The 26,131-nt window shown below is 45.6% G+C and overlaps 1 protein-coding gene and 1 non-coding gene across 7 annotated transcripts in view; one reads left to right on the top strand and one right to left on the bottom strand.

The window, feature by feature from the left end:
- Positions 1-23,203, top strand: part of NUPR1 (nuclear protein 1, transcriptional regulator) — a 29,169-nt gene extending 5,966 nt beyond the window's left edge. For 4 of the 6 annotated variants that reach the window (XM_090277498.1, XM_090277499.1, XM_090277501.1 and 1 more), the window contains exons 3-6: positions 2,167-2,287; positions 21,983-22,075; positions 22,461-22,610; positions 22,931-23,203. In XM_090277498.1, the coding sequence (XP_090133624.1) occupies positions 2,170-2,287; positions 21,983-22,075; positions 22,461-22,597 (348 nt within the window). In that variant the 5' untranslated portion in view covers positions 2,167-2,169 and the 3' untranslated portion in view covers positions 22,598-22,610; positions 22,931-23,203. Of the gene's footprint in view, positions 1-2,166; positions 2,288-21,982; positions 22,076-22,368; positions 22,430-22,460; positions 22,611-22,930 lie in introns of those variants that run through there. The other 2 variants (XM_090277502.1, XM_090277503.1) reach the window with 2 other exon arrangements.
- Positions 20,626-20,732, bottom strand: LOC150009608 (U6 spliceosomal RNA). The gene has a single exon (XR_016511612.1). It is a non-coding gene; the product is annotated as a U6 spliceosomal RNA (small nuclear RNA).
- Positions 23,204-26,131: the final 2,928 nt, after the last annotated feature.

Genomic DNA, 26,131 nt, shown 5'->3' with positions numbered 1-26,131 from the left:
AACCATTTACTCTTAAGTGTCCTTGGTTAGGGAAGATGAGATTTTGCGATTTACTAGATGGCTATAAAGTGGTTGGCAGTTTAACAATCTGTCTGTTTCTATATTCCACTTATCCTGATTTACTGGCCTGTCTCACAAGGACCCTCCCTTCCTTTAACCTTTGGCATTTTAATTATGATGTGTCTTGGTGTGGGCTTCTTTATGTTCATCTTGTTTGGGACTCTCTACACTTCCTGGACTTGTATGTCTATTTTCTTCACCAAGTTAGAGAAGTTTTCTGTTGTTTTTTTCAAATAGGTTTCCAATTTTTAGCTCTCTCTTGTAACTGGGCAGCCTGAGGTCCATGTACTAGCATAACACGAAGATTTGTGGGGAAGGAAAGAGGTTTTTATTAACAGGGTATCCAATGGGGGGTGGTGAGAGCATCTCTGTCTTAAGCCAAACTTTCTCACAAAGCATAGAAATTTCCATGTTCCCAAAAGGACTGAAATTCAAATCCATTTCCTAATGTTTCCCACTATTGTTTTTATGCCCTTTTGGACTTCACGGTGGCTTCACAAATGGGTCTTCATTTTTAGGCTTTCTCTTTTTTGAGTGTGTATATGTGGGTTCCAGAGTTGCCATTGTCCCACAGCAGCTTTTTCTCTCCCTCGGGGATTGGGGTATGCTGCCAGATTAATCCACGTGTAGGGGAAGCTCCACTTGTGGGGCCCCGGCACCCAAGGCTGCCTGTGCTCCTAGGGTCAAGGAACATTCCCAGCTCACACCTCCGTGTGCTGCTCTCAAGGTGAGAGAATGGAAGCAGTCCAAGACCCATGTGGTGTGTTGCCCAGTGTCTCAAGGGCGGGTGCCCAGCAAGGCACACATCCCAGCGTGGGACTTCACCTCTGTGAGATGGCTCCTGCCCATGCAAGGCCTAAGCCCGCAGTGGGCCCAGCATCTGCTGGTCCCACGAGCACTCCTATGAATGCTCCCCAATTAAGGGGACGAGTCAAGGAAAAGCATGGCTTCTGTGCATGTTCTGTTTTTTAAAGTCTCCTCCCCAAATCCCATGCACTGTGGGAGTGTCCATCTATTCAACCAATGTGGGCCAATATTGGCCATGTTTGTCACAGTTGTCTTTGCCCCTGCCCCTGGCCGCCACTGTGTGAAAGGGGGAAGAAGTTTCCCAGTCGTCCATAGGCACACAAGCGTCTAGTCCCCAGGTGGGGTGTCTGGTCCCTGCTGTGGCTTGCTGACCACCAACAAACACATGTGTTTTTACCTTTTTGGCCCCATGCAGCCTCAGTACAAGCTCCCCTGGCTAGGTCATGAGCTGCTCCACTGCCAGGGCTCCCAGGGCTTTACATGCTGACAGTTTACTGTTGTCTCAGGAAGCAGTCTCCTGCAACCCCTTCCCTGCTGGGTCACTCTGCTTGGTTTGGGGGCAACACTTGCTGGTTTGTTTACAGTTGCCTCAGGCAGCCTGCTTTGAGGTGGCCCCTCCCTTCTCTGGTTGCTGTTTCAATCCTCCACCTTGGGGTTTCTCTTGGCCCTGGTAGGAGAAGGCAGCCTCTTATGTCAGATTGGGGTCCCTCTCTGCTCCCCAGCGATTTGACCAGAACCCCCTGTTACATTCTCATTCTCTTCTCCTTCTAGCACCACCATGATGAGAATATTGATACATTTGAAGTTGTCCTAGAGGCTCCTTACACAAGCCTCATTTTTTGGATTCTTTTTTCTTCTTGCTGTTTAATTGTTTTTGTTTTTGCTTCCTTATGTTCCAAATCATTGCTTTGATTGGCTTCATCTACTCTACTGTTGATTCCCTGTAAATTGTTTGTTATTTTAATTAGTGCATCCTTCATTTTTGACAGGACCTTCTATGCTATTGAGGTTCTCACTAAGTTACTTGAGCAACATTAGAACCATTGTTTTGAACTCTGTATCTACCATGTTTCCCCAATAATAAGACAGTTTCTTATATTAATTTTTGCTCCTAAAGACACACTAGGTCTTATTTTCAGGGGCTGTCTTATTTTTCCATGAACAAGAATTCACATTTATTGTTGAACAAAAAATAAACATTTATTAATATACTGTAGTCATATCATCACAAACATCAGCATAACCAGCTAAACTCTGAATTCCATCAAGAATTTCTTGTGACTCTATTTCCATGTATAGCAAATGTGGCGGCTGCAGTGGCGGACCTCTTCCAGCTCACCCGTGCGCAACGGTCCTCGGAGCAGCGGCTGCAGTGTTCTCCCTCTCATGTTCTCCGGGCAGCAGATGCCTCCCACACAAGGTAAGACCTATCTAAATGATCTGCTAACGCTAATGTATGGCGTGGGGGGAGCTGTAGCAATGATCGCCACTATGTCTTATTTTCAGGGGAGGCCTTATATTTCTAAGCTTGAAAAAAAATTGTACTAGGTCTTATTTTGGGGGATGTCTTATTTTGGGGGAAACAGGGTAGTAGCTTGCATATCTCTACTTTGTTTAGTTCTTTTTCTGGAGTTTTGTTCTGTTCTCTCATTTGGGCCATGTTTCTTTGTCTCCTCATTTTGGCAGCCTCCCTGTGTTTGTTTCTAGGTATTAGGTAGAGGTGCTATGTCTCCAAGGGTTGGTAGAGTGGCCTTTTGTAGTAAGTGTCCTGTAGGGTTCAGTGGCACAGCCTCCCCTACCCTATTACCCAGGTTGAGTGCTTGAAGTGTGCCCACTGTGTGGCCTGTGTACACCCTCCTGTTGTAATTGAGCCTTGATTGCTGTTGACATGTCTAAGGTCAGCCAATTCCTGTGTTCTGTCCAGGGTCACGCAGGACAAGCTACAAAGCAATCTGCAGATGGCTGCTACTTGTGCTGTGCTTGGAGCTTCCCAGGCAAGGCCACACTGTGAACCAAGGCTGGCTGCTCCTAGAACCAGGCCTGGGGCACTTAGAGGTATAGGGCTCACTGAAGTCAGATGCTGCTTATTTGAGAAAATTTAGGAAAATCTGAAGCATAGGCCAAGAGAAGCCACTTGTGGAAAAGCCACTGGAAACAGCTTGGGTGGGCCTGAAAGTTGGGTGGAGCCGGGCCTGAGGGAATCACGAGGGTTGGGCAAACAGTGTGAGCCAGGTTGATGGAGTCTCAGATATGATGCCTGCATGCTGGCTCTGCAGCTCTGTAGAAGGAGAACTTAGAAAAGAATGAGTGGCTTCGGCCAACATGTCTGTCGGGAGAAAGCTGTCCCCAGGTCTCACCCTGATACTGAACAATTCGGTGCCTCCCCATATGTCACTGGAGCCTTTCAATCTGCTGTCCTACCATGCTGGAGCTCAGAAGAAGTGAGTCTGAAAAAGTCTGCGTGTGGACCCTTTAAGAGGAACTGCCTGGTAGTCCAGCATTTTCTGTCTTCCACAGCTTCAATCCCTGCTGGTTTTTATAGCCAGAAGTTATGGGGACTTACCTTCCTGGCACTGGAACCCTGGGCTGGGGGGCCTGGTGTGGGGCTGGAACCATTTGCTTCTGAGATTTCCCTCCTGATTTTTATCTGCCACATGTGGGTGTGGTACCAGCCTGTTTTGCATCTGTTTCTCCTACCAGTCTTGATGTGGTTTCTTTTTTAATTCTGTAGTTGTAGGACTTCCATTCAGCGTGATTTCTGATGGTTCTGAATGATGCTTATTCTATAACTTAGTTGTAATTTTGATTTTGTTTTTCTTAAAAGGATTGGATTTTTAGTTCTTTTTTAATTTCCCTATTTTACCTACTTTTCCCTATTTTCCCTATTTTACTCAGTATGTGTTCACTTCCCACCTCATACCTGGGATACAGAAAGAGGCCTTAGGAATCACTGACTGCCCTGTTCTGGTCTCTGCCCACTAAGGGCTCCACTGCTTAGTGGAAGTTCAGCATGGGAGAAAACTGAGTGGCCCTGTGGGTGTCATAAGGAGGGTGCCCCAGAGGAGGATGAGCAGCCTGAAGATCGAGTCCTGCCCAGATCCTGGACTCTGGGAGTGAGTATTGGGCAAAGGCCCCCTTCTCCGCCATGGGCCCGTGTGTTCTAGGGGACCAAGCCGTCCTTGCACCTCGTCCAGTGTGTCTAAGAGAAACTCTAGCAGTGGGTCCAGGGCTCAGGGCCTCCTCCTGAGGCTCTGCAGGCCACAGTACCTATATGGCTTATTGTGCAAGGAGTGCCCCCTCTGTTCCATGCACACACCACAGTTGCTATGGGGTGGGGAAGAGATAAGGATGCACATTGGTGTGGGGGTTGGATGTGCACACTGATGTCTTTTAAAAGTTTTCTGAGAGAGAGAGAGAAAGAGAGATTTTTGTTGTTCCACCTATTTATGCATTCATTGGTTGATTCTTGTATTTGTCCTGATTGGGGATCAAACCCACAACCTTGGTGTATCAGGCGGATCTCTAACTGACTGAGCTACCAAGCTAGGACCAGGACTGATGTTTTTTATAGAAATGGTGTTGGAAAGGTATTGGTAGGTTAGCTTACAGATTCAGAGTTTGTACTATCCAGTAGTCAGTACTTCAAAACTCCATCATGAGAGGCAATTTGCAGATCCAAAGTAGAATAAACCAGTTCATAATTTGGGGTGGTTCTCAAATTCACCAATCCACTTTTTATTGAATTTGACTGTGCATGTTTATTACAGTAACATATATATATTCCTTCCAATAACTGAAAATTCCCAAATGACATACTGTCACTAGTGACAACTAAGGAATATTTGCTTTCTTATTCCTATGAGATGGGCACAAGGGAATTTGGGGTTGCAGTCATGGGCTTTAATTAACCACTTCCGACACCTGTTTCTCTCCATCATCCACATGCTTACCACTTATCCCACCACAACCCCATGCAGTGCTCCCACTGTATACCAGATGCTTGCGCAAAAAGACCTTAAGAGATACTTGGGCAGAAATCTCCATTTGAACTACAAGCAAAAGCTATGATGGGACCAAATAATTCTATCTTGTGTATTGTAAGCTGTTGAGCAGTATTCTGCTTGGCTTCTCTCTGCCTACTAGATGCCAGTAGCACCTCTCTCTCCACCAATTGTAACCATCAAAAATGTCTTCAGCCCTGGCTGGGTGGCTCAGTTGGTTGGAGTACCATCCCATACACCAAAAGGTTATGGGTTTGATGCCCAGTCAGAGCACATACCTAGGTTGTGATTGGACCCCTGGTCCTGGTGTGTAGGGGAGGCAACTGATCGATGTCTCTCTCTCATATCTCTCTCTCTCTCTCTCTCTCTCTCTCTCTCTCTCTCTCTCTCTCTCCCCGCCCCTCTAAGATCAATAAACATATCCTCTAGTGAATATTTTTTTAAAAATCTCTCTCCACATATTGCCTAAAGTCTGGGGGGAAGGGGAAAAACTGCCCCCCAGTTGAAGAATAATAAGAATAGCCTCTAGGGAAAACTGAACATTTTCCATGGACAATCAGAGTCCTATAGTCCCAGAACTACCTCCCACCCCACAAAAAACAACCATAATACATTTATACTGCCTTGAAGAGAAGCTAATGAAGTCTTATGATTTTAAGATTCTGTTCAATTTGGTCAAATCACCCGAACATCGAGTAGAGTTGCAATGTATGTTTATTTAAGTAATAAGCATAAAAGACAAGAGGAGAGAAAGGAATAGAGAAACATGTCTGAAATCCCTCCACTGGAAACACAAATGTTAGGAAACCCCTAGGGAGAAGGTAAGCTTTTTCTTTCTAATGACATGGTGTTTAAGATAATTGTCAGACAAATAGACAACATGAGACCAGCTTTGAAAGACTTGAAATCAGGACACTGGAAGAGATGTTGAGAGAGGTACACATGCTTCAGGGGACTAATTGAGCACACCCGCCTCTACCTGGTGTTGAGCTAGGGATCCCGAAAATAATTAGATGAGAGTAAGAACTCATTTATTGAGCTCTTGCTCAGCAATTCATGCATTTCCTTTGTGTTACAGTTAATTTCCTCATCCCATTTTACAAGTATGGAAAGTGAGACTCAGAGGGGTGAGTAGTCCAAGGTTACATAGTTAATAAAATATGAAACCTGAGCGGCTTTCAAGCTCAAGTCTGAGTCACTCAGAATCTCATGATCTTAACCATTTATAAGGCTCCCTCCTGGAGTGGGTTGGCTGAGTTGCCCTTGTCAGCATGGAGGAAGGTGGAAAGGATGGGTCACCAGGATATCTGGTGCTGGGGAAGATCTGAGAAGGTGACATGTCTCTGTCAGAGGAGCACCTACCATCATCACTATGTGGAGACAGGAAGCGAAGAAGCAGCTGCCATGTACTTCACCGCTGGGCCCCTGCCTATCCCAACATGGCAGAACACTCACACAAGCCTGGGCATCAAGGCCAAGACAGATGCTGCATAAGAAGATTCCCTTCTCTCTACAGACAGCTACATGACCAGACCTTGAGACTTCTGAGCTCAAACCCAGTTCTCCTGGGACAGGCTACCCCCTGGTGCTTCTGAGAAAGACAGTTGGGAAGTGGGGCAAGAGGAAGCCTGGATATTCAGTAACCTTCAATGAGACATTTATGTTTTACGTAACACAAAATCTCAAAACCTCTTCGGGGCCTTGACTAGTTTGAATGGTTAGCACAAGGTTTATATGCATTTCCCTCCCAGATTGATCCACATCTTGTCCTTTGAGGTGCTGGTAATTTGCTTTAACACTACCCACATTCCAAAAGGGCACTTTTGTCTGCAGCAAATTACTTTTCAAATTTATTAGAGTTGAAGCTATAATTGGATTAATTAGATGAAATGAGATCTCAGATGTCAAAATTCAGAATTTCCTTCCACTCTACATCAACCCCATCAGTGGAATTAAAAAATAAATACTCTGCCAGGGTTGTCATACAATTATAACAATAGATCTTTAGAGTCTTTTTCAGTAGATCCTGCTTACCATGCTCATTTTATTATTAGAACTGGAAAAATAGCTTAATGCAAAAAAACCCTCCAAAACTTAAGTGTACCACCTATGAGTCTGTGGTACCAGAAAATTATTTAACAGACATAATTAATAAAAGAGCTATAAAAAATACAGTTTATAAAATATGGGAAGATAATCACTTAAATGTAACTAAGATATTAATCCCACACTCACACCTCCCAAATTTGTTCCTAATAGGCTATGACCTAATTTTTTTTACAGCCTTAGAAGTATAAATCATTTTTGGGAAGGGACACATACTATGGTGATTCCCAGGTACAAGGAAGTTCTTCATATTTAGCCTAAATAATTCTAGTTTTATGACAGGACTAATACCTTTTATTCTGGCTCAAAAAGAGAAAGGAAACAAATTTAGGCAATTTGTTATGCTTCAAGAAAAGAGAACCAAAGCTGACCTTGAACTTAGCAAAGTCACTTATTAGCAGAGTCACCTAGATGTCTTTTGTGAGTAGAATTTCCTGGGTGGTTACCACATGTTAAAAACTGTACTATGTTCTGGGAATAAAATGAGAATGAGACTCAATTAAGTCATGTCAGCTGGAGTCACACCTTCCAAATACTCTCTCTTTCTTGAAACAGAATGTGGTTAGAAGAACTCTTTCCCCTGCCAACTTATACTTACACACACTCCTACAAAGGTATGCAAATGCAAACACACTAAGGTACACAAACACTTGAGTACACATATCTGCCCCTCCCCACACATGCATACACACTCATGTTTCGTTCACCCCAGCATGCACTGACATATATGTACATGTGTTTCCTATCTTTTCTCAGCCTATGGACAGACCTGCAAACCTCAGACCTAATATGGGCCTTATCAGACACAACTGGGATACTAAACATCTTGACCTCATTTCTGGAACATTGGACATCAGAAGCATGCATGTTTATCCATCTCTTGTCAAAGTTTGACCCACTGGCCATTCTAAAGGTTACAAATGATCCAGTTTCCACCAGAAGGTCGGGGTCAGTCCAAGTTTTGCACATTACACACTAATTTAATGCAGTTTCTTTCAACTCATCTAATTTTGACTAACCCTTGCCCTATGGATAGACAGTATTCAGTAAGCAAGATGAAATAATTCCTGGATTTAAAAGCTTATGGCTCAGGGAAGGAAACAAACCCATATACAGGTAAGAAGACTACATTCAAGAGACAGGCATTGTGAATCATTGGTTTACTCAACACATATTTAATGAACTCTTGCTCTGGTGCCAAGTATCAGATAGATGGTGGTAAACCAAGCACAGTGAGGATGGACTATTGGAAGTTATGAGTGTGTGTGTTATTTTTTTAACTTGAAGTATAGCGTAGACTAAAGGTAGAGTGCATAGAGTACAGTTATTTTAAGTGTACAACTTTCAAATAATTTACCTATGTTAGATGCTTTATTAGCCAGTTTGGGCTGCTCTAACAAAGTACTACCATAAATTGGGAGGCTTAAACAACAGACATTTATTTTTCACAGGTCTGGAGGCTGGGAGTCTGAGATCAGGGTGCTATTTCTCTTTCTGGTTTACAGACACTGCCTTCCTTCTGTGTCCTTATATCATGGTGTTCTGCAACCTTTTGAGACCAGGCAGGTCCACTCGGGATTTGGGCAGATGGAACTGTCAGGATATCTGACATGCCTTTATTCTGAATGCTGGGGTGATCCGCACAGGTGGAAGGTCCCATCTTCCTTTTATACTAAGTGTGGACAAAGTCGGCTGTGTGCCAGAGAATGACATCACTGGTTACATAATGGTGAGTACTCTACGCGTGTGGGTTTCTAGCAAGTACTCCTGAGCCATTCGTACCTGGACATCCAGGTGAGGGAGCCTGACTCACTTCATTTTCTCCACATTCCACCCCTTCAGGGTTCCTCACTGTACAATCTACACAAGATCTCTCTTCCACGGGGGTCTCTTAGTGAGGCAGGCCAACCCCTGCACCTATAAACCACAACAGCAATAGAGACTACAGCAACGAGTGACTAACACAGCCAGGGCCCACCGCCTTTCAGAGGTTAGGGATTTCCACCATTCTTTCAATGGGTCGCCAGTCTGGCGTTCAATGCCATGTGTTTCAGAAGTTAATGCTTGCAAGGCTTGGCTAACACTGTTGTACATCAGGAATATATATACAGCATTCAGCCCCTGCTAGGGCACACACGCTGCCCTTCAAGGCTGTAAGCATGTCTCGGGCCCACTGTTACACTAGGGCCACAGTAAAATGTGTCCCCTGATTACTCCTAATAATCAGGGGTCTCCCATAAGCGGCACACAAGCACTCCAGCCCAGGAAGCACTGCTTAGCCACTGCCACTCATTGTGGGGGCAGCAGCTATACGGGGGGGGGGGGGATGCTCAGCATGCCCCCATAGAAATGCTTTTACCACCCACACTTGCAGGTGAAACTCCCCCGCAGTGATCTGCAGCCACAACCCTTGGAGCACACCAATGCCCAAGACATACTCAGGAATGGGGGACACATAAACAGTATATTCATGGAGGGGGGCAGTTTCCCAATACTCAGTGAAAGCTGCACAGCCTGCATTTTCACACTGTACCCCCATAACCATCTATATGGGCCACAGGCCCCGGAAACTTCTCAAGAGTTTCCATACAGGAGAGTATATTCTGTTCCCATATCTACTAAGGCTAGGACCCACTGGACATTTGTAGCGAACCAATGGATAGCCCCAGTCCCCACCCATCCTGTGCAGATGGGTCCCACAGCCCTCCCTCTATTCAAATTTCCAAAGTATATCTCCCTCCTCTTGGGAGGTGGCTAGCACAGCCATGTGGTCTTCAAGACGCACAGAACAGATCTCCTGGGGCACAACCGCAGACTGCCCTTGCACTTCCCTCTTCTTCTGGGGCCTCAGCCTTTGGGGATGTTCTCATGAACAGACAACACAGGTCTCCCAAGCCTCCTGCACCTCTGCTAAGGTGACAGGTAATCCCCAAGCTTTTATAGTTGACCACAAGGCCTTTTGCCTGGCATGCAAAAGGCATCGGTGCAGCCATTGGGCAGCTTTTCTTCCCAGACGGGCTTGCAGGCACTGTTTCTAGCCATCTCTCACCTTGGCTAGAGTATTGGCCTCATCATTCCTGGGGGAAGCTAGGGACACATGCCTAGTCACATGATACACAGTAGTCTGTTTTTGATTACTTAATTCCTATAGGTCTTGTCACAGAGCCTGCCCCTATAATGGTCTATGCATAACCATCCATTGATTAGCGCGTCATGTAGGGATTCACAGAGTTAACCCCCAGTACACCGCCCAACTATCTGTGCAAATAGTCAAGGACAGTGCCTCATTTGCAGCCATGAGCCACACGGGCTCTCAGCTCTGCCCATCGGCTACTTTGGCCAACTCCAGTGTCAAACCATATAGTGTCTGTCTCTGGTTGGATTGCCACAGTGGCCCACATGGCGGGCTGACCTCTGTTAGATCGATCCATGTAACCAAGCATCTGCAGGGATGGGTGCCTTCCCTTCATGGAAAGGACTAGGTTCCATTTCTTCTAATGTGGCAGGAGCAATAGCCCTTTCAACTACATAGGGAGCAGGGCCTAATACTTCCTGCAGCTCATCCTGCAAAGGACTAGTTGAGAGAATGCTCCTTTGCTGCAGATGTGCCCCCCACTTAGCTAATGTGGGCACCTGGGCTGTCCCACTCTGTGGCTTATCTATCCAGTCTCGAATTCATCCCGCAATAGAATAAGTAGTCTTTACCATCACAGGGGCAGTTTCTTTATAGCCTCCATGGCTATCAGAGCAGCATATACTGTTGTTACTTGCTTCTCAGTTAAGGAAGACCTGACTTCAGCTCCTTTCCTCAACTGGGACCAAAACCCTAAGGGTCGCTGCAGACGTTCCGAACGCTGCCAAAGGCCCCATCCAAAGCCCTCCTGTGTCACATGCACATCTAATTCACAGGGCCTATTAGGATCTAGAGTATGCAAAGCCTGAGCACATTTAATGACATGTTTTGCTCCTGGGAACGCTTGTTCTGTGGTTGGGGTTCAATCCCACCTTACTGCTGTAAATGCTTCAGCAAAGCAGGTGCAGCAGATTCTAAACCTGTAAGAAAGTCGAAAGCCAGCATAACACCATCAACATAATGACAAGTTTTCAGCTCTCACATCTGCTGTAACTCAGTATATAACTGTCATTTACCAGTTGTGGACGGCAAATCTCCTGGATTCCACTGCATACCGCAAGCAGCCACCAAAATCCGTTCCAACAGGGAGTGTTCACCAGGAGTCTCGTGTGCATTTCGGAGCTCTGAGTGCGTGATGACTGATGCAAGTGTACGCATTTCCTAGCTGGAAAGCAAAATGCTGTCCACCTCTAAATCCCAAAGATGGAGGAGCCGTGCTGCCAAGGCTCCCCAGGCCACTGCCAAAATTGCTTCCCCAAGTCTACTAGTTCAGCCTGCATGTAGAGGTGATATGTCATGTGCTCACCCATTTAGGTGGGCCAGCTGGGTCCCCCCAGGCGCCATAGACCGCTGGGATTTAATCTTCTGTATCACTGCTGGGCAGGACTGGAGGGGAACAGGCTCTTCTTCCCGCTCTTTGGAGTTGTCCCGTATGACGTGGGAGGGGGACCGCCGCAACTCCACCATCTTGAGGTCCTTCTCCAGAGTGTGGATTTGAGCCTCCGAGGCTTCTTCCTTCTCCCAGAGTTCTCAGAACTGTGTCACATCGCAAAGTGCCGCCTCTGCCTCAGCTCACATCTCTGTAAGAAATACCCAGCCTATGGCTTCTGCGGCTGCCTGGGTGCTCAGCTTTCCCAGGGTCCAGAGGGCCTTCTCTACATGTCTGGAGTACCACTGACACCAGGCCAGTCCTGGGGAGGAGCCCAAGCTGCAAAGAGACTTGCCACCAAATACTGCATGGTGGTGACAGGCCACCCCCTCTAAGCTCCCCTCTCGGGATACTGAAAGCTCCATACCGTGCTGCGATGAATCCTGCCAACTATGCCAAGTGTTCTAAAACCATTCAAGACCAGGCCAGTCCACTCAGGATTCAGGCAGACAGAAGAAGATATGCAGAGCTGTCGGGATATCTGACTCACCTTTATTCTGGGTGCTGGGGCAATCCGCACAGACAAAAAGTCCTGTCTTTTTTAAATACGAAGCGTGGACAAAGCCAGTTGAGTTCCAGAGTATGACATCACTGGTTACATAATGGCAAGTGCTCTGTGGATGTGGGTTTCTAGCTAGAACTCCTGAGACATTCAGACCTGGATATCCAAATGAGGAAGCCTGACTTACTTCATTTTCCCCACAATAGAGAGAGTGAGCTCTGGTGTTTCTTTCTCTTTATATAAGGGCACCAATCTCATCATAGAGGCCCCACCCTTATGACCTCATCTAAACCAAATTACCTCCCAAAGTTTCCACCTCCAAATACCATCACGTGGATATTAGGGCTTCAACATATGAATCAGGGGGACACAGCATTCAATCTATAACAGACACCCATGTAACCACCAACTTATCAAGATATAAGACAATGCAGAAAGTGCTCATGCCACCTCATGCCATATATTATAAGGCCATAGTAATCGAAACAGCATGGTAATGGTTTGAAAACAGACACATAGATTAATAGAACAGAATGGAGAGCCCAGAAATAAACTCACATCTTTTTAGTCAATTAATATTTGACAGAGGAAGCAAGCACGTACAATGAGCTAAAGATAGTTTATTCAATAAATGGTGTTGAGAAAATTGGACAGCTACATGCAGAAAAATGAAACTAGACCACTTTCTTAAACCACACACAAGAATAAATTCAAAATGGATCGAAGACTTAAATGTTAGACCAAAGTCATAAAAAATCATAGAAAAAAACATAGGCTGTAAAATCTTGGATGTTGCTCAAATATTATTTTATTGAATACATCTCCCCAGACAAGGGAAACAAAGGAAAAAATAAACAAATGGAACTACATCAAACTAAAAATTTTTTGCACAGCAAAGGAAAACTGACATCAACAAAATAAAAAGACAATCCACAGAATGGGAGAACATATTTGCTAATACATCTAATAAGGAGTTAATATCCAAAATGTATAAAGAACTTACAAAACTCAACACCAAAAAAAAAAAAAACAACCAAAAGCAGCCCAATTAAAATATGGGCAAAGGACCTGAATTGATGCTCCTCCAAAGAGGACATCGTATCGGCAGCCGTCCGTCTCGAGAGACGATGGTGTAGCTTCTTAAGAGTCTATCTGCACCGCCGAGAACGGTTGTGCAGTCCGACTCAGGAGTGACACGGTATCTGTCTCCTCCCGTGTTGAATCGACATCTTGCGATGACGCTGGAGTGTCCTCTCCAGTGAAGCTGAAGCTACAGAGCCTGGGCAGGGTGATATGGAGGGTCTGCTGTTGCCCATGCAGCAGACCCCCCTCTCTTCGCAGCTGAAGGGTCCAAGGGAAAGACGGAGTCAATACAGCTTGGCTTCAGGTGCGCCGCAGGAGTTGCCGGTGTTGACTACAACGTCAAACCGCCTTAGGGACTCCGGCTCCGGATTTTCTGTCGGGGTTTACTCCCTTAGCCTTTCCCCTGAAGAGGTATGCCGCAAGGCAGCAGAGGTTTTTTGGAGTCAGAGTTTTCCTTCTCTGATGTGCCCTGACTGGAAGATCGAACCAGCGACACTTAGCTCGCAGGCTGACGCTCAATCCACTGAGCCAAACCAGCCAGGACAAAAGAGGACATACAGATGGCCAATAGACATGTGAAGAGGTGCTCAACCTCACTAATCATCAGAGAAATGCAAATTAAAACCACAATGAGATATCATCTCACACTTGTCAGAATGACTATCATCAATAAATCAACAAACAAAAAATGCTGGCAAGGATGTGGAGAAAGGGGAACCCTTCTGCACTGTTGGTAGGAATGCAGACTGGTGCAGCCACTATAGAAAGCAGTACGGAGATATTGCAAAAAATTAAAAATTGATCTGCCTTTTGACCCAGAGATCCCACCTCTTGGAATATATCCAAAGAAACCCAAAACGCTAATTCGAAAGTACATAAGCACCCCTATCTTCATTGCAATGTTATTTACCATCACCAAGATACAGAAGCAGCCCAAGTGTCCATCGATACATGAGTGGATAAAACAACTATGGGACGTTCACACAATGGAATAGTACTCAGCCATAAAAAGGAAAATTTTACCCTTTGCAACAGTATGGATGGACCTGGAGAACAGAATGCTAAGTGAAATAAGCCAGTCAGAGAAAGACAAATACCATATGATTTCACTCATATGTGGAATCTAATGAACAAACTGAACTAACAGGAAAATAGAGACAGACTCACAGATAAAGAGTAGGATGAGAGCTAAGAGGGGTAGGGGAAGGTGAGGAGTTGGAGTGATTGAACAAAAAGGAAAAAGGACTCATGGGCATGGACACTGCCTTCATGCTGTGAGTGGTGAATGGGGAGAGGGAATATAAAGGGACTACATGCTAATAGAAGAAATAGAATTAAAAAAAAAAAAAAAAAAAAGAAGACATTCCCATTACTGCAGAAAGTGCTCATGCCACCTCATGCCATTGTCCACACTCCATAAGTTAATCATTCTTTTGACCTCCATCATCATAGATTAATTTAGTCTCTTTTTGATCTTCATATAAGTGAAATCATCCAATATGTAATCTTTTGTGTCTGACTTCTTTCACCCAACATATTCTCCATGAATACTCTCCTTATTGTGTGTATGAGAAGTTTGTTCTTTTCAACTGCTGTACAGTATTCTATCCTGTGTATCAATCATAATTTTTCTGCCTATTATTTTTAAGTACTTTTATTGATTATGTTGTTACAGTTGTCCCAATTTCTTTTCCCTTTGCTCCTCTCTTCCCAGTACCCCATTTCCTGCCACCCCTCTTAGTTCATGTTCATGGGTCATCCATATAAGTTCTTTGGCTTCACCCTGTCCTATATTATTCTTAACTTCCCCCTGTCTGTTTTGTACCTACCAATTATGCTTCTTAATCCCTGCACCATTTCCCCATTTCTCCCCCTTCCCCCTCCCAGCTGATAACCCTCCAAACGATCCCTTTACCTATGATTCTGTTCCTATTCTATTTGCTTAGTTAGATTTTGTTTTTATTTTTTAGATTTAGTTGTTGATAGGTGTGAGTTTGTTGTCATTTTAATGTTCATAGTTTTGATCTTCTTTTTCTTAAATAAGTCCCTTTAACATTTCATATAATAATGGCTTGATGATGATGAACTCCTTTACTTTGGGAAGCACTTTATCTTCCCTTCCATTCTAAATGATAGCTTTGCTGGATAGAGTAATCTTGGTTGTGGGTCCTTGCTTTTCATCACTTTGAATACTTCTTGCCAGTCCCTTCTTGCCTGCAAAGTTTCTGTTGAGAAATCAGCTGATAGTCTTATAGGCACCCCTTTGTAGGTAACTCTCTTCTTTTCTCTTACTTCTTTTAAGATTCTCTTTTTATCTTTAACCTTTGGCATCTTAATTATGATGTGTCTTGGTGTGGTCCTCTTTGGGTCTAGCTCATTTGGGATTCTGTGCTTCCTCGACTTGTATGTCTATTTCCTTTGCCAAATTTGGAAAGTTTCCCTTAATTATTTTTTCACATAAGTTTTCAATTTCTTGCTCTTCTTCCTCTCCTTCTGGCACCCCTATGATTTGGATGTTGGCATGTTTAAAGTTTTCACAGAGGTTCCTAAGCCTCTCCTCATTTTTTTCAATTCTTGTTTCTTCATTCTGTACTGGTTGACTGTTTATTTCTTCCTTATGTTCCAAATCACTGATTTCAACCCTGGTTTTCTTCCCTTCACCATTGGTTTTGTGTGGATTTTCCTTTGTTTCACTTAGCATAGCCTTCACTTATTCCTTTCTGCCTTTGCCATACTCAAGCATATCTATCAAGTCTGTGAGCATCTTTATCACCAGTGTTTTGAACTCTTCATCTGTTAGGTTGGCTATCTCCTTGTCACTTAGTTCTCCCACTGGAACCTTGATCTGTTCCCTCTTTTGGGCCATACCTCTCTGTCTCCTCATCTTGACAAGCTCCTGTGTTTACCTCTGCATCTTAGGTAGATCTGCTGCACCTTACCTTACGTTGTAAGGGGAGAAGCCTTAGGTATTTGTCAGTGCAGGGTGACCCGTTTCACCACGTTGTGGTGCTGTATGTGGGGGAGGGGTCTGAGAGTGAACAATGCTGCTTGCTCAGCAGTCGCCCCTTTTCCAGGCACTTCTCCCACTTCCATATGGGACTGGTGCCTCTCTAGCTGTTGCCCTGGCCATCATTCCCAGAGTGAGCGGGTCTGAGAATGTTCTATGATATGGGGACCCTCTAAACAAATGGACTCTGCTGAAAGACCAGCAGTTTCTTCCTCTACCCCAGCCCCCACTGGTTTTCACAATCAGAAGCATTGAGGCTTTATTTTCCCCAGCATTGTAACTGTGAGCTGCAGGGTCTGATCTGGGCTGGGAGCGGTCCCCAGGTGTCCCTCCCTACTTTTTTTAATGTGTGATTGTGCTTTCTGCCAGCTGGCCACAGCTGCTGTCGTTGTTGCCACTGCTGCCACCACCTGCACACCACCTCTACTCTGCCCTGGTTCTGCCCCTCCTGCCTGTCTGGATGAGTATTTCTTCTTTATATCTTTGTTTGTTGGACTTTCATGCAGCTCGATTTTCTGGAACTTCTGGTTGTCTCCAGTTTTGGGGTAGTTGTATCCCTTCTTATGGTTGTGGAGGAAGATGCAGCATGTCTACCTATGCCTCCATCTTGGCCAGAAGTCTTCTCACCTATCGTTGATGGACATTAGGGTTATTTCCAAGTTGGGACTATTACCTAGGAGGGGTTTTGAAGAATAAATAGGAATTTTTCCTATGGAACTTGATAGGGCAGCCATTAAATAGAATCCACAAACGGCCTGACCTGAGAACAACAAAGCAGTGGAAATGGGCTCATTTTGCTTGCAGAGGTATACCTGATGTTGGACCTTATTTGTGATGAGTTGGGCTGTTGACATCCTGGAGCCTCCAGATTCCCGTAGGAATTGAGGGGCCACCCAGACTTCTGTTGGCAACAGACAGCCCAGGAGCAAAAGGAGGCATTATTGACATCCTCAAGGTCAAAGGATCAGGCATGGTCTGGATTCTCTTAGGAGATTTTCTTCAAATAATTCTGTCATTCTCTGATTTAAACAAATTCTTTCTCCGCCTCCTTCCAAAAACGATTTGGTGTGGCTTCTGTTACGTGTCACAAATAGGAAAAAAAAAAAAAAAAAAAAAAAACAGATTAAAAATGATAAAACCTATTAGGGAAATACAGATTGGAGTTGTGGGGTGGGGAGACTAATGAGAACGGGGAGAAATAAAGCAAATAACTAGGTAATTCTGTACTGAGCTTCCTGCAAGGTAAGGCAATAAGAGAAATGGGAGGATTTCCATAATTTATATTGGTTCATTAGAAGTACTTGGAGAAAATTATTGCATGATTCACTAATGTTAATCATTTTTTCTAGACATTTCTGCCTAAGTCATCCTTTCTAATAAACTCCGTACATAAAATAAATTCTGTGCAAAGTGAAGCATGGGACACAAGTGTTGTTACATAACAGCTAAGAGTACTGGCTGCACATGCTGCTGCTTCTACTGGCTGGTTATGTGCCCTTGGGCGAGTTACTTACTCCTCTGAGTCAGAGTTTTGCCTTCTTTATTTTTTAAAAAATATTTTATTTATTTATTTTTAGAGAGAGGGAGAGAAACATCAGCGTGTGAGAGATACATTGATCAGTTGCCTCTCACACACCCTCAACTGGGGACCTGGCCCACAGCCCAGGCATGTGCCCTGACTGGGAATTGAACTGGTGGTGTTTTGATTCACAGGCCAGCGCTCAATCCACTGAACCACACCAGCCAGGACAGTTTTTTTCCTTCTTCAAAGTGGGGGTGATAATGCAAATTCCATGATGTTATTGTGAGAATAAAATGAGATAGAACAGGCTCTGGCAAGAATTTGGTACAAGTTAAATTTTAATAGTACTTCTGAAATGTCTACAAGGCATTTTAAGTTTTCAAAGAACTTTTCTACCTGAATTAATCTATTATAAAGCTGGTTCCAGGAGGCTAAGGGACTTAATCGAGACCACACAGCCGATGTGCAACAGTGGCTGATCACCTTCCCTTGGTGATTTAGGGTTTACTTAATCCTGAAGGTGTGTATATAAAAACAAGTCATTAAACTGGCAGAAATAGGCAGCTCAATTTGACAAAAATGTCACAAATTGATCCTTGATCTTGCCTCTCTAATGGTAGGTGGTCCTTTCTCTATTATTTTTGGCTTGAGGGTACTTGAGAATTGGGGCTCATTTGGCCTGAAATAGAAACAACAAAGAATTCAGGATTTAAATCCAGACCCTACAACGCCACAGCCCATGCTCATAAACACTGTGCATACTGGTAAATTCAGGATCTGACCTTCCTCCAGGTGCTGTCCAGCTACCCAATCAACAGCCTGGTAGGAGCACCCATTGTTTACCAAATGTTGGTACAACAGGACCTTTCCAGATGATGGGTCCCCTAAAGTCCCTTCTTGCTTGGCCACCCTCCCTCTGTATAGCCCTCCCCACAGGGTCTGGTCTTCTCTCTTCCAGTACCTGCATAATCAAGGCCAGGGAGACATACTTCCCTGGTTCTGTGAAGGACAGCCACAGTGACTTCATAGTCCTGTGTGGGACTACGACCAAGCCTCTTCATTCCCTCAGAGCATCTGAAAGTTGAAAAAGCAGTACCGATCGAAGCATAGCTGTATGTATTCAACTAGTCACTTATTAAGTGTTGTGTGCCAGGCATTGGGGATACAACAGTGATAAGTTAGACAAGATTCCTTCCCTCATGAATAATGATGATAGGTAACATTTATTGAGCACTTACTATGTCCTAGGCAGTGTGCTAAGCCTTTATAGGAATTGGCCTTTTAATCCTCACAACAATTCCTCTAGGTAGGAGCTATTATAAATCTCACTTCAGAAGGAAACTGAGGCATGGAGAGACTAAATAAGTTGTCTAAGGGCTCACAATTAACAAGTGGTAGAACCAAGCCTTGAACTCAGGCAGTCTGCCTGCAGTCCCTACTCCTTTAACTACTAACTACACCAAACTAATGATTCATCCTAGTGGGGACAAATCCTGAAGAAGTAAAGAAGTAAAACAGATATTTTCATTAGTGATAACTACATGCTACAGAGAAAGTAAGATAAAATCAGGGTGGTGGGGTAAGGATAACTGAGGGTATGTGTGGTATTCTGGACAGAAATGCACACTAAGTTGCCAAAGACCCTCCTTCCACATCGCACAGAGCTTACAGAGGGCTGGGTGGGTGCAGCTCTGTGTGTGCCCCGCATTTCAGCCTGGTTCAAAGCAGGCATGAACTGCTAGGAATGGGAAGATGGGAGGAGGGGAAGGGGGAAGAGAACGAGGGAGGGATCCATGACAGGTGCCTCCACACACACACCTGCCAGTGTCTGACCAGCTGTGCTGACTTAGAATGAACCCTAGAAGGGGGTCAGGTAGACTGTAGGAGGGATCCTTTGCCACTCAGGCTGCCTGACCTCGAATAAAGGCACTCTCTGATTCTGCGTTTTCCTTCTTGGAAAAGCGGATTGGGAGGAGAGGGCGGATAGCGGTACATCACGTGCTGGGCTCTGGACCAAGCCCTGTCACACATTGGGCGCTGTTGCTATCCTCATTTACATATGAGCAAACTCAGAACTGAGCCCCAAATCTCACTAGTAACCCAGTGTCCTGGTAGCAGAGTGAAAGACCACCCTCTAGGGGCAGCTCAGGAATTTGTGGGGGTTCTTAGTCGTCACAAAGGAGGCAGAGCAGGATAGTCACACACAGAACTGTCCCACGTCTGCACAACATTTGACTGTAACGCTAGACTTCATGAAGCTAAAAAAAAAAAACGTATTTACAATGACTGACCTGAGCCTAGAACCTACCCTATCCAATGTCATGGTAGAAGGAATTATTTACTATTGCACTTAGTGATAAAGTCTCCCACTTGCAAGAACACCCATTCCTAATCCTTCCACCTTAATTTGTCTTGGCGTGTTATCTTTGTTTAAGTTAAGGTTATTTTCTTCTTTCTCTTATCGCCTGATCTGTTATTAGTATCCCAACTCTGTTTTTATTCAAGTGCCCTCCTATCTTCACTTTCATTTCCTGGGTGTTAAAGAATTCGAGTCATCCAGATCTGGAAAACTAAAGCTAAATTTAATTTTGACACAAGCCAGGGAGAAATGCAAGCAGAAGTGTTGCTTCTTGTTAAACGGAGGGCAAGACTGGGTTATTACAGGGCGTGGTGGAAGCATGGAGTTTGGGTAAGCTTGAGACAGAATAGTGTTCCAGTAAGCTCACAGCCAAGCGGGAGTGTGAGCAAAGAATTGGCACCTGGCCGGGGCTGAGAAGGTCCTGTTGAGTTGGAACCCACAGTGTTTGTTTGTTTGTTCATCTGTTTTTTTATTTTTTTTATTTTTTTTATTTTGGTTTTTCAATTACAGTTGTCCCCTTTTCCCCTAATTTCTCTCCCCCACCCAACCCACCCCCTCTCCCGCAATCATATCCCTCCCCGTTGTCCATGTCCATGAGTCTTTTATATGGGTTCTTAAAAATATGGAACGCTTCACGAATTTGCGTGTCATCCTTGCGCAGGGGCCATGCTAATCTTCTCTGTATCGTTCCAATTTTAGTATATGTGCTGCCGAAGCGAGCACTGTTCATCTGTTTTAAAGCCTCTTTCCCTTCCCCAGACAGGAGCCTGCACTAAAGCATGTGTGGGCAACTGAGCATTATGGCCTCTGCAGAGCAAGCAGACCCACACAGATCCTTCAGTCAGGAGTGGATAATTCCACTTTCACACATTTGTGTCTGAGCCCGTTCCTTTAATTCATATGAAATCAGTACAAATATCTGCCTGCTTCATAATGTCTTCTACGTATATGCATATTTTGAAATACATATTATTTTATTATAACAGTGATTTCCTTTGAGGTCTCTCTTCTTTACCTTACAGAGAGGCATTACACTGAACTGTTTGGAAAGTATGTGATTAACTCAACGCAGTGCGGTGTAGACCATGCCGGGTACTGTTGCAAGTGGCTTTCTATGTAGTATCTCATTTGATCCTCTCACCACTCTATGAGGTAACTTCAATTACTATCATCCACATTTTACTTAGGAGAAAATCAAGGCACAGAGAGGTAAAGCGATCTGTCTGGGGTCACACTGGGAGTTTGAGATCTCTACTCTTAACCTCTGCTGGCCTTCATCTCAGGTGAAGAAAATTACCTAGGGGCCACCAGTTCAGGATATTAGGGGGCTTTCCAAGATGTTTCTTTAAAAAAAGCAGTGTTGGATGTGATGGGGAAGTGGGAGGGGGGGCGCTGACCTAGCACCTAGTATGTGGATATCCTTTCCCCATATTCCTCACTCCGTATTCTGCCACCATGACCCTGAATCTGAGCCACAACTGAGGTGAGAGTGAGGGGCAGCGGTGGGACCATGACCCCAATCCCAGAAGGGGCATGTGGCAGACAGCAGGTGGTGGACAGGAAGGAGTGGGCCAAGTGACACTCTCATGTCCCCGCTGGCCATGTTCCCAAGGACCGTTTATGCCCAGACCCTGCCTGTTTCCTCCTCCTCCCTGGGGGGAGCAGGGAGTCTCCTCCATGGAAAACACCCAGCTGGGCGAGACCCAGTGAGAGGGAGGAGGCCTGCGGGGCTGGGACTCACGAGACTAACTCTTTTCCCTCTCGTGACTGGTGTTTGCTGGGCCGGGTTCTGGGCAAGGGCCGGATTGCATCAGACATGGCCTGAGGGGCTGGAGCCAGGCTGCAGGCTGAGGAAGAGACTTGGCCTTATAAGTTGGATCCAGTAACTTGGGACCAGACACAAACAAAGATTTAGAAGACAAGAGAGAGAGACAGCGAGAGTAAGCCAGACATGACGGCCACCTTCCCCACAGCAGCCAGCTTGTCCCAGCAGCCCTCAGGCCCACAGGACAAAGACCCCAACCTGGATGAGTATGACCTCTACAGCCTGGCTCATTCTCACCTGGGTAAGGCCTGATCCTGCCACTTTCCTGGTCCTTCCACTTCTGACCCCCAACCACCCCAAAACTAGTATCCCCTCCTTGGATTTCTCCCTCCCCTTCCCCCTTCCCAACCTGTCCCCTCGACCCCTCATCCACTGAGCACTGTCCTACTCAGCCGTGGGACCTCATACATGCCTAGACTATTGGAGCAGCAGTGGGTCATCTGGGGGGGCCTCATTCCTCAGACAGGGAAGTAGGGACTATGACTGCCCCAAAGCTCTGTGGTGACACCCCCAACCTCCCTACTCCAACCCAAGCTCTTTCCACTGCTGCCTGCACTCCCAGCTTCCTTTGAGGCTTCCCATCATGTCTCCAGACACCTCACTGGGGCTCTTGCCTCAGTTGCCAGGAGTGGGAGGCTGGAAAGGTCGCGTGAAGAGAGAAGCTGCTGCCAACACCAACAGCCCCAGCCCTGGTGGGCATGAGACGAAGCTGGTGACCAAGCTCCAGAATCCAGAACGGGAAAAGCAAGGGGCACAGACCTGAGACAGAGCTGGAGGTAAGGAGTCAGGGGCCCAGAGAGCCAGTGGGGGTCCCTCTGCCTTGAAAAGACAGGACTGAATGTGGGAAGGAGGGATTAAAGAGCTATTGTCTCAACATAGAATAAAATGAGACATCTGTTTGACTCTGAGTTTCCTAGTGACTAGAGCAAAGGGGGAAATATAGACCCTTTGCTACTAGAGGGAAATCTGGTGTACAGAAGGGGAAACTGAGGCCCAGAGAGGGTGGGATTTTTCTCTGGAGTCACAGAACAAGTGAGTAGGAAAGGCAGAATTACCCAGGCCTCCATCCCTTTCACCAACTGCTTTCCTTCCCCAGATGAGGCCAGAGCATGCACACCTCACAGCAATGGTGGCAGGACCACGAAGGAATCTGTGCCCGGAGGCAAGATCCAGGCCTATCAGCCCCCCACCCCATCCCAAGGACTTACCCCAGCTGACTGAGGCTCTGAGGGGCCATCAAGGAAGCACCCCCGGCCCCAGAAAAAGGCGAAGATAGGGAGGCAAAGTCATGAAGGTACTCCAAAAAGAAAGATGCTGAGGAAACTGGAGCTTCCTGGGATGGCTGTGACAATAAAGTACAGCAGCAGCAGCTGTGTGCGTCTTTGTCCTCTCGCTGTAGTTTTGTTTGTGTGGTTCTGCATGCACCTGCCAGTGCTGGAGCCAGTGAGAATCTTTTGTGGGTGTTCGTATTAGGTTATGTACCTGGGAGGGGGTGTTTCTGACTTTGTGGGGGCCTGTAGAGGTGAGTGTGTATGTGTTTTGGTTTTGTTTGGGGAGGCATGTGTTTTGGTACGTATGTTTTTTGTGGTCTCTTCTGGGGTGCAAGGGCATTTCTCTGCTTCTTTTTTTCCCTAAGATTTGATTTATTTATTTTTAGAGAAAAGGGAAGGAAGGGAAAAAGAGAGGGAGAGAAACATCGATGTGCAAGAGATACATAGAATGGTTGTCTCTCACACACCCCCAACTGGGGACCTGGCCCGAAGCCCAGGCATGTGTCCTGGCTGGGAATCAAACCTGTGACCTTTGGGTTCGCAGGCTGGCACTCAATCCACTGAGCCACACCAGCCAGGGCCTTCTACTTCTTTTTAATGCCGTCCATGAAATAAGCCCCCTCCCCAGCTCCTCTTCATCCTTAGAATAACCATGTTGTTGATTATTTTGTATTCAGATAAAACCGTCTTTAAAAAAAAATGATGTTATTTATTTATTTAGAGGGGGAGGACGGGAGAAAGAAAGAGAGGGAGAGAAACATCAATGTGCCAGAGAAATAGCTATTGGTTGCCTTTTGCACGCCCCCAGCCAGGGACCTGGCCCATACCCAGACATGTACCCTGACTGGGAGTTAAACCTGCGACCTTTCACTTTGCAGTACAATGCCCAACCACTGAGCCATGCCAGCTAGGGCAAAATCACCTTTTTTAGAAAATGTTATTTATTGGTACCATCTGCAAAATGGAGCAAACTGAGACTTAAAACATTAAGGGACTTAGCCCAAGTTCCTCAGGGCTCAAATTCAAGGATTCTTATGGTCCTCAAGTGAGGTGGGTCCCCTTGCTGAGGGGGGAGGTTCTCAACTGGTGTCATCTGTCTTGGAACTAGGGTTTTAGAGGAACATGGAGCAAATAAGAGGAGTGATTGGAGCTAAGAGGATATATTGACTGAAATACAACTTTGGGATAGAAAGTTATCTCTGTCACATAGCAGCTCCGAGGGCAAGTACTCCTGGACTAACATGGCAACTCCACCGTGTCAGGGATCCAGTTCCTTTAGCTCATGGTTCTGCTGCTCTCAAAACACAGGTTCCACTTTGAAGCCCAAGTTAGCTGCTCCGGTACCAGTTTGTGGAAAGAGAGCAGGGAAAGGACAGGGGAGGCCACACCAATTCATTTTAAGGCTGTAATCTAAAACTAGAACACATCACATCTGCTCAGAATTTAGTTACATGACCACACCCAACTACAAGAGGTTTGGAAAATCTAATACTTAGCTACTTTGCCACATGTTAGCGAAACTCAGCAAGGGCAGGGTTTTATTATTAAAGGAAGCAGGAGAGAGTGAATGAATACTGTATAAAACTAGCAAGAGACAGTTTCCACAGACAGACTCAACATATGTGGGGGAAGAAAACCCCTAGGTCTGGCCCTGGGCAAAGCCTTTTCCTCTTCGCCTGTCCCTCCCATGTAAGATGAAGGCTACAAAACTTGAGACCCAACGGTTCTGAGGGACCCAAGAATACGGACAGGGGAACGAGGCACCTGCTGGAGCAGTAACAGATGCACAGCCGACTAAGCCCGGCTTGAACCTTTGAAATATCTGTCCATTGGCCCCCACTGAGTCCAGCCTAAGAACAGTCCCAGGGTCTCTGACTTCAGACCTTAAAAGGCTCCCAGCCCAATCCCAGCTGCTCCTACTGGAGTCACCTCTTTGCCTGAATATCACTAGAACAGGGAACTTGCTGCCTTGGAGTTGCCTGATTCCTTCTCAGGGCAACTGAAACCTGACTCTCCCACAAGCTCCTGAACAAGTTTCTGGTTTTCTCCCTTTAATCCCACCCTTCCTGAAAGGTTCAGCTCAAATGCCTCCTTCTCTTCAAAGCCCTCCCTGACTTCCCTGACCACCTGTCTCCTCACTTCCACTCAGCCAGTCGTCGCCTTCCCTGGCTCGCACGCGTGCAAGCCTGTGCCCAGAATCTCACCGTTGTTTGGCACACAGCTCCTTCAGATTTCCCCTCAAGCCCCTCTTTTCACAAGTTATTTATTCATTCAATTAATGTTTATTGGGTGCCTACTGTATTACCAGGGCCTGGCTGAAGGCATGCACTGCGCAGAGGGACAAATGGGAGCCTGGTATGATTGGAACCAGACCTTAGGGTCACTTGTCAGCTCTTGCACTCAGGAGGCAAGAGGCAGGAACAGCACAGGGCAGTGAGCTCTCAGCCCAGCATAGATTTGGTAGTCAGCTTCAAAAATCATTGCAACAGCTTCCATGTAATGGGCTATTACTCTGGGATAGGTGTTTTATAGGTATTGTTTCATTTAATCCTTACAACAATCCAATAGGTGTATGTACTGTTATCGATCCCATTTTATAGACCAGAAAACTAAAGTTCAGAGAAGTCAAGCAACTTGCCCAAAGCCACACAGCCAATACCTGCAGAAGCTGAAGTTTTGAACTCATGTCTGTCTGATTTTCTACTCTTGGGCTTTTCCCTTTATACTACATGCCTGGGAAGAACCATGAATCCTGACAATGAGGAATACTAGAAGCTAGTTAATTTCTGGTCAATGTCTCTTTCTGAACCTCAGTTTCCTCACCTGCCAAATGGTGAGACTACCCTCTCCTTTGTCTACTTCAAAGGAAAAAACAGGCTGGGAAGTTTTCTGTCCCTGCTGACTGTGACCACACCTTGGATACTGGGTTCTTTGACAATTGCCAGAAGGCCCTACACGCTATCCCCTGCCCCTATCCTCTTCTTGGTCTTCCCTGGCCTCGCCCTTCCTTGGCACAGCCTATGCCT

Source organism: Furipterus horrens, unplaced genomic scaffold (genome assembly GCF_987537825.1).
Source record: "Furipterus horrens unplaced genomic scaffold, mFurHor1.1.pri manual_scaffold_5, whole genome shotgun sequence".
Taxonomy (NCBI): Eukaryota; Metazoa; Chordata; class Mammalia; order Chiroptera; family Furipteridae; genus Furipterus; species Furipterus horrens.
This window is presented reverse-complemented; position numbering and strand designations above follow the sequence as displayed.